Here is an 8,332-nt window from a genome sequence, read left to right as displayed (position 1 = left end):
TTATTTTTATTCTACGTTTCTGTGCGCGTAAATTCACTTTTGGGCACAAAAATATTTATGCTTCCTTGGACTTTTTTCACATAAAAAAATATACAAACAACGATTAATCGGCATTTATGCTACCTATCGTCTTCGCTACCGTCTGTGTTTATCGTTTTTATGCCGTCAGTAACTGTTTCAACTTGTTTATTCTGTTCGTTGTTATTAGCTTCGTTTTTCTTCAAATGAAACATGTTCAGACCGCGTTTATTTCGAGCCAATTCAATGGCGAAGAACTGGATACGCGTCACTAAAAAAGTATTAGAATAGTCAAAGATTTGTCGCAGTTCAACCGGATGTTGCTTATAAAAACGTCTGCCAGAAGTTAGCGCACACATTTAGTCCTTCAAAGCTTGCTGTAATTTGAGCCTTGATGATGTGTGTACTACAATGCCACCTAGGCATATCCTCAATTCACGTGAATTTAATAACTAAAACTGCTGACAAGAAATAATGTATTAAAATAATTACCAAGAAAGCAGTTTTCTTCCGTATAGTCTTCTTTTACATTTTTTCTAAAAACAAAAATTTACGCTCTTTTTTTTATGTGTACGCCCCCTTAAATTGAGAGAATTAGGCGGTGGAGTGTACTGGTAGTTGAACCTTATGTAAAAACAATAGCAATTCACTTCAGCTAGAGATTTGACTCACGGCAAACTAAAAATTTCATGTAAACACCATTTTTTAAAATTTTGTTACTGGTTTTAAAAATGCTACAGAACCTATTCAGATTGTTAATGACATCACAAAAATTGAAAGGATGGGCAACGAACTGCTTTTTTTTTTATCAAGAGTGCAATAATTTATAGACTTTTTATATAATACAAAAAACAAAACGGAAGCATTAGATATTTCGTTATACCCTGATCCAGAGAATGATCTTAAAATTATAAGAAACTAAATTTGCGAAAATTTATTCCCTTAAAAAACTTTAGGTCAAATTTCCTTTGTGGTTTGACAAAATCGAGTTTTTAAAAGCTTGATTCGATAAGGGACTCGTTTTCCGTAAGTATATCTTTACTTTTTCAGCTCAGCCTTTGTATACCTAAAGACAGGTCTTTTTAAGGTTTCAGCTCAGTCTCATTGAATAAATAATAAAATTATATAAGTTTGTTTTTACACAAAAACATCGTTTTATCTTCGCGGTTGTTAATATGCACAACATTTTCACTGTTTATATGCTTCTGTGCTTAAAAAACGTCGAAATTACCAGAACTGGAAAGTTAATTAACCCTCCATAGGTTTCGAAACATTAGACTTCTGTGACATACCTTAATAATGTTCCAAAATTGTAGTCATCGACTTTGTCCTTAAACATTTCACAAAAGGGACGCCATCTCTAAAATAAAAAAAATACATGTTCAAGTGATAACGCAGGAGGACAAAACGATCTACAAAACGGTTCAAAATCATTAGTCGTCGAATATCATTAATAACTGCAACATATTTCCTGCTTTTACCCCAAATACCTATAACATAGGGTACTTTGCTGTTAGCAACGTTCCTGTGGTTTTGCTTTTTTGTCGAAAATTCACGAAAATTAAATTCGACGCTTTTTCGAATGGCGACGTCATATTTATATTTTAAATTAGATCTCAAAGTAAGCAAGTAAAAAGCTTTGGAATGCCCTACAGCAAAAATATGCGCAAAATAAGCGTCGCGAATTATTCATTTCATCGCAAAAATAAATACTGTCTCCAGTAGTAGTGTGTTCACTCCTTCCTGAAAGAAAAAATCTCTGGACAATATTATTAAAAATTACCAACTGGAATCACGAAAAAATTTAGTAAAAAAATCTTTGGGTGCGATTTTCTACGAAATTATATTTTCGCGTAGCAAGAAATGAATTCCCCTTAAAAATCTGCGTCAATTATTTAAAAATAAAAGAAATTTTGCGCGTAATAACTGTACGAAATAAAATTATGCATGCTTACAGCTTTTGCTTCCTCTGTTTTCAAATCGTTTTCATTGATCATTTCAATCTGAAATTGAAAAGTTGATTAATGTACATAGAAAAACATCAAAAATCTGAAAAAACATTCATCGATTTTTGATTATTTTTTTAAATTCTCAAAAAGTGAATACTGTCGATTTTTTTAAATTCTTAACCTCAGCTCTTTGAGATAAACCTCGTAATTAGGTCTGGACTCGTCTGGTCACGTAATGGATTCTGATTCTTCTACAGACCTGTGTTTTTCCGCGAAAGATTGTATGTAGCATTTAAATGTAAACAAACATGGTGGTGGAAGAGATGAATGATCGAAATATCCTCGCGTTAATTTATGTCATGACTGAATGTAAAGCAGATATTAAGGGCTGTATATATCTACCAAGGCTATAATTCAGTTCTCTCTTTCAACAACATCCACTGTTAGTATTTGACCATTCTTTACATAGCTAACTTTCAGTAGCTAACATATGGCCAACCAGCTATACTGAAGGAAGCTGGTCTGCTAACATAATTCTACTACTAGCTAGCTAGCTAAAAGTTCATTTATGTAGTAGGGTATTGGTTTTTGTAAGCCAGGTGGAAGTAACAGCGTCGTACTGCAATAAATATATGTAAAAACTGTAATGTGTCACACTGGAGGTGAGGTGAGAGCTTAGCTATAGTTAGTGTTGCTAGCTAGCTACACATTTTTTGGCCTAATGATTTTAGAATATAGCCATTTTTCCTAAAACTTAGTTTGGGTCTGAGTTAAGGATTTTATTGATAGATTCGTTAAAAAAAGGTTTATGTTCACGTGTATTATTTTTGATCATTCGCAAAAATGCTATTAAATTAATCGAATCAACTAATCCTGAGTTTGCCTTAGGAGAGTTGACTCGCTTCATATAATGTCAAAGAAATTTTTAATAGTGGTCTACTATTATGCAAGCTGATTAATTTAAACATGCTGAGCATGTCGTGAGCCACAAATGGGTAAATCTACCTTATATAATCACCTCTAGGCTGGTTTAACAAAACAGTTCTCACATAAATATCTATAAAGCTAGAGATAGATGGCAATTTTGAAGGACTCTTTTTCCAGAAGTGTATTATGCAGTAGCAGCAATCACCCTGGTTAAGCTCTTGATTAAAAATATAAGCTCAATTAAAGCATAAAACGGCAATATTAATAGATAATGAGTTAGCTAGCTAGCTAGTGTGCAACTTTGTACGCATAGTGAGACTTTCACTTAGCTGGCTACAGCTAAAACTAGCAGCTAAGCTACAAAATAGAGACTGGTTATGTAAGTAAGTTTCAGATTTACATGCAGTTTAATGATTACAAAGTTTTTCAAAAATTCAAATAAATGCTTGGGAGTCATCATCAAATTAAATCTCTTTTCACAATATTCCACTGTACTGTCAGATCTGCTTTTTCAAGTTGTGCTAAGTCACGAATCCAATTAGGTGCCCACAAACGATAAGTAACGATTAAAAACGGCTAGTTTACAAGCCCAACATCAGGTAATCAAGTCAAAAAAAAATCATCACGTGACCAGAAGGTTCCAGAGTTACTTTCGAGGTTTTAATCTCAAAGAGCTCTGGGAATAAGAATGGATTCTTTACCTACGTTTATTTATCATATATTTCTTGTCATTTCAATAGAACATGTACACAGCACGTAAATTTGAGTCATGCAAAAAAAGTAATATATACACACAACTTTGATATGAGAAGAACATAGCACAACATTTTCCTGTGGATGTACCACACTCTGTTGCTACAAATAAATATATACTAACATTTAAATCTTTGAAGTATCTCTTAAATGATCTGTATATAACATCATCAAATCTAAAAAAAACAAATTGTTGCTATTTAATATCAAGACAATTTTCTATGTGTCCCACACCAAAAGAACAAGAACGTACTTTGTGAGTTTCATATTTTTCGGATCAATTGATGATATCAACTAAAATAAGTGATGCAAAAAGTTTGAGGGTGGTAGCAGTATGTTGTGCCAGGGGTTAGGATTGATGGCTGTGCATCATTCCTCTGGAAAAAAATTCCTAAAATTTTTTCTTAGCTGCATCTGGCCATAAACATAGTGGGTGTCATACAATTACTTCTTTCTCCTTTAAAACATGCATGCCTGCTGCAACTGATAAAATCTACCCAATAACACCGAAAAAATGTAAAAAATAATTTATATACTTTCATATATACTTCAGCATGTTTATGCGCTTTCATAGCCCAATAAGACTCTATTGCTTCCTAAAACAAGAAGAAAAAACAAAAATATTTGGTTGTTAACAAAAATATAAAATATATGATAGACAGACATTAAAAATATTTGGTGTCAGAGTCACCCAACATATATATTTTTAATAAAGACAGGTTTTATCAGTGTTTAGTGTTTTTATTAGTGTTTAATAACTGAAAGCCTAACCCTGGAAATACTATTGGTAATGTATAGAGGGTTAAGTTTTGGAATTTTCCCCCCAAGCAAACTCTGTCTATACATATATAGCCACTTTAAACAAATCAATGATTACAACATAATTAGGATCTATAGCTTGGTTTTCAACTTTTAAGACCTTCGTGGTGTAGCCTTGCATAGATTTTTACATAATGTACACAGACAGACTTTGCTACAAATTCAACAGTTTAATTCAACTGGTATTAAAATGGTACAATATAACCACTGTTAGGTCACTCCAATTTCTACATTGCAATGATTGATTGTTGTGTGGTATAAATAAGTTAAGCATTAAAACACAGCATTTCTCACAAGTTAGATAGCCAGTTAGCTTGCCAGGGAAAAGAACTTACATTATTGCCAAATTGTGAAGCATCTGCTTGTAACAATGATCCTGCTGCAAGAGCTCCATTAGCACCCTAAAACAAGGATTTTTTTCTATAAATCTTTACCACTGCATAAACCAAGCCACATAGGTCAGTCAGGGATAACTAGGATAACACATACTTGAGGGATCCCTTAATTGCTGTATTTTAATTTTCAGAGTTTGCTAAGTGTGTGATATTTAGCAGTGGAACTTTGAGGTGGTAGATTACAAATATTGTCTTAAAATTTTAAAGAGAAATAAAAATGCTACCAGAAGTTACAGCTCTTGGGGTGAGACGCTATAGACAGAGTTTATTGTTATTAACATTTCTTTTTAATAATTATGTCATTTTTCTTTGTACAATTTCGCAAGCACATGGACTAAAACTATATTCGGCCAAACTAATTAATTATTCATGAATTTTAATTTACAGACGAATTGTTGAGGCTGAATATTTTTGGTGAAGGGCCAGCACCGTATCCGGAGTTTATTTGGGGGATATCGTTCACGCACTGCAAAATTTATGAGTATTCCAGATTGTCGGAAAATGCATTTCTCGGTGTATGAGTGAATAAACATGGTTCTTTTGACTTTTTTTGACTTGCTTATTCCAACAATATATACATCAATTCACAGATTGTTAAAGATCTTTTTGTGGGGAACAAGGATGTGCGTGCGAGTAAATCAATCAAGCTATCACCTTTGGTTGATTGATAACTCCGCCGTGTCGTCCCCAGGAGCGTGAATAATTGACATACCACTCCCGGCCATGAAAAAGATCAATCATTCCCAATAGTTAATAACTTTTCAAAAATATGTAGTTGGCCATATAGTTCAGATAAAAATATATTGTGGTATTCCGCTTTAAGGCATTCTTTTATCTCTTTTAATACAGTTCATACATTTCTCTTTTAAATTTAGTTGCAAGAGAAAGGTTTTGGTCACATGCAGAGAAGTGTTAAGTACAGAGGATAGGTGTCAAATTATAAAACAGAAGTGTGAGAATACAGAAGAGAACTGTTTGGATCATAGAGTAGAGAAGTGCTTTTAAATTGGAAGAGAAGTGAGCCATAGGGGCCATCGTACTATTTATGTCACTGTTAAAAATTTTCAAGAATAAAAAATATTAGTTAAGTGGTTAAAGAATGGACATTGTGGTTCAGAGCACTTGTTCAACACACATTTATGCACTTTTAGCTAAAAAAACTTTCTTTACCAAGCTGTCCAGTTGACTTGCGAGATCGGCCATTATGGTTTATAGTGTTTATTAAACGTTCCGCGTTTTACCATGCACTTTTTCCTTAAACAACAAAGATGGCGTCAGCTCGAGTCGCAAGAATCCTAAAAAAATTCAATCTACAAAGTTATATCTGCGGCGCATCTCACGTTAGCACACGGAGTCTACTTACAAGTGCAAGACTATTTGATGTGAATCCAGAAATCCCTGACGCTACGTATGGAGGACGACACACTGTAACTTTAATACCAGCTCACGGAATTGGCCCAGCATTAATTTCGGGAACAGAGGATGTTTTTGGAAGTGCAGGTGTTCCTGTCGATTTCGAAGAAGCGCATCTAGTTGGGGACAATGATGAAGAGATTTTACATTCATTTAATGATATTGTTACTGCAGTTCGAAGGAATGGAACAGCACTGAAGGGTAATTGGATAACAGATTTGGGTAAAATCGGGGGGAAGTCATTTAATGTTGCTCTAAGGCACGATTTAGATTTATATGCAAATATTGTAAAATGTAAGTCCTACCCTACAGTTAAAACAAGACACAGTGATGTTGATCTGGTCATTATTAGAGAAAATACAGAAGGCGAGTATAGCAACCTAGAGCATGAAAATGTCCCAGGTGTTATTGAAATGATGAAAATCATAACAGAAGAAAGTTCTAACAGGATTGCTAAATTTGCATTTGAGTATGCAAGACATCATGATCGAAGAAAGGTAACTGCAGTTCATAAAGCTAACATCATGAAGATGAGTGATGGACTCTTTTTAAGTTGTTGTCGGGAAATGTCAAAAAAATATCCTGATATTGAATTCAATGATATGATCATTGACAACTGTGCTATGCAGATAGTGTCTAAGCCTGAACAGTTTGATGTAATGGTTATGCCAAATCTCTATGGAAATGTTATCACAAGCATTGGTGCAGCCTTAGTAGGAGGTCCAGGTATTCCACCAGGGGAAAATCACGGTCAAAATCTGCATGTCTATGAAGCTGGCACAAGAAATTGTGGTAAAGAAATAGCTGGAGACAACATTGCAAATCCCATGAGCATGTTATTTGCTGCCACATCAATGCTTCGTCACCTGGGATTATCAAGACATGGTCATTTAATTGATGTGTGTATCTACAATATAGTGTCTTCTGGTAAAGCTCGACCTCTTGATATTGGTGGTCAAACAACTACAACAGAGTTTTTTGATGTGCTTATTTCAGAAATTGAAGGACTAAGGAACCGAAGAAAAAGTTACCAGTAAAAAGTAATTTTCTTTTGTTGTTATATATGGTTAAAGCTTTCTTGTAAATTAAATTTCACTGTAAAAAAGTAATAGTTCTGGTACAATGAGTCTCATTTCGTAGTTAAATATATTATCCTTATCCATTATTATCAAAGAAAAGAATATACAAAGCCATAGTGGTTGATCAACAGATTGTTCATGAGATCGGCAAAAGCAACGATTCGTAAATTTAATCGAACACTTTCTAAAATATTACTTTTGTAACTCGCCACAAATATGCCAAAGGCAATCATAAAGAGAATTAATTACTCATATAATTTTTCATCAAGTCATGTCAATTAAACAACAACATTTAAAAACATGGCAATGAGCTATCCCGAAATTTTTACCCTGAAAGAGTAGTGCCCAAATTTTTAACCTGAAAAACTTTTTGAACGTGAAAATCTTTTTTTCAATAAGTAAGAAAGGATAAATATCCTTTCATTATTCGATAAATATCATTTCTTAGTATACAGTTTATACCTGTATACTAAGAAATGAAACGCCCATTTACCTTTAGAATTTGTTCCTTTAATCGCGAAATACGAATAAAACATAAGCGAAAGCAAGAAATTTATATAGTTAATGGTTTCACAAGTAAATAATGTAAAATGAACCCACACTTTACATAATCTTTAAATAGCCCAAGATTGCGGAGCTGCATGATTTGCCAAAGGTTTTGTTGCCAGTTCTGTAATATATTTTCGACCCTTTTCTTGGCCTAATTGAATTTAAACCTATGCAAGTTTTAAGCGTCAAAGTAAAAAAACAAATTTGTCGGTGATTATCGTACAGCTCTGTGTGCATTTGCCGTTTATAGAGCGCGTAGCAGAGTGCGTTAAGAGCGACTTCAACAGACAGACGAGCAAAAAAAGGCAACAATCCAAACAACTTAAAACAAAGTTACAAAGAGTGTCAGAAGTGTCGAACGACAACAATATATAAAGTAAAGAAACATCTAACGGATTAAATGATATGGTAAGATATGTTTTTTTGAGTC

At 33.7% G+C, this 8,332-nt stretch overlaps 2 protein-coding genes across 3 annotated transcripts; one reads left to right on the top strand and one right to left on the bottom strand.

Moving 5' to 3' along the window:
* Nucleotides 1–61: 61 nt before the first annotated feature.
* Nucleotides 62–6,164, bottom strand: LOC130645364 (protein PBDC1-like). 2 transcript variants are annotated; one of them, XM_057451337.1, is made up of 9 exons: nt 6,032–6,164; nt 4,802–4,867; nt 4,184–4,243; nt 3,901–3,941; nt 3,772–3,823; nt 1,974–2,021; nt 1,311–1,378; nt 511–554; nt 62–289 (listed from the first exon to the last, which is right to left on the bottom strand). In XM_057451337.1, the coding sequence occupies exons 1-9, from the start codon at nt 6,062–6,064 to the stop codon at nt 120–122; spliced, it is 582 nt and encodes a 193-aa protein (XP_057307320.1). In that variant the 5' UTR covers nt 6,065–6,164; the 3' UTR covers nt 62–119. The 2 variants fall into 2 exon arrangements, with proteins under 2 accessions (XP_057307320.1, XP_057307319.1); XM_057451336.1 differs by lacking the exon at nt 6,032–6,164 and adding an exon at nt 5,516–5,697.
* LOC130645363 (isocitrate dehydrogenase [NAD] subunit gamma, mitochondrial-like) lies at nt 6,085–7,397 on the top strand. Its single transcript, XM_057451334.1, has one exon. The coding sequence runs from the start codon at nt 6,130–6,132 to the stop codon at nt 7,309–7,311; it is 1,182 nt and encodes a 393-aa protein (XP_057307317.1). The 5' UTR covers nt 6,085–6,129; the 3' UTR covers nt 7,312–7,397.
* Nucleotides 7,398–8,332: the final 935 nt, after the last annotated feature.

This window comes from Hydractinia symbiolongicarpus, chromosome 5 (assembly GCF_029227915.1).
Source record: "Hydractinia symbiolongicarpus strain clone_291-10 chromosome 5, HSymV2.1, whole genome shotgun sequence".
Classification (NCBI taxonomy): Eukaryota; Metazoa; Cnidaria; class Hydrozoa; order Anthoathecata; family Hydractiniidae; genus Hydractinia; species Hydractinia symbiolongicarpus.
The sequence above is the reverse complement of the archived record's forward strand: the minus strand, read 5'-3'. Positions and strand labels throughout refer to the sequence as shown.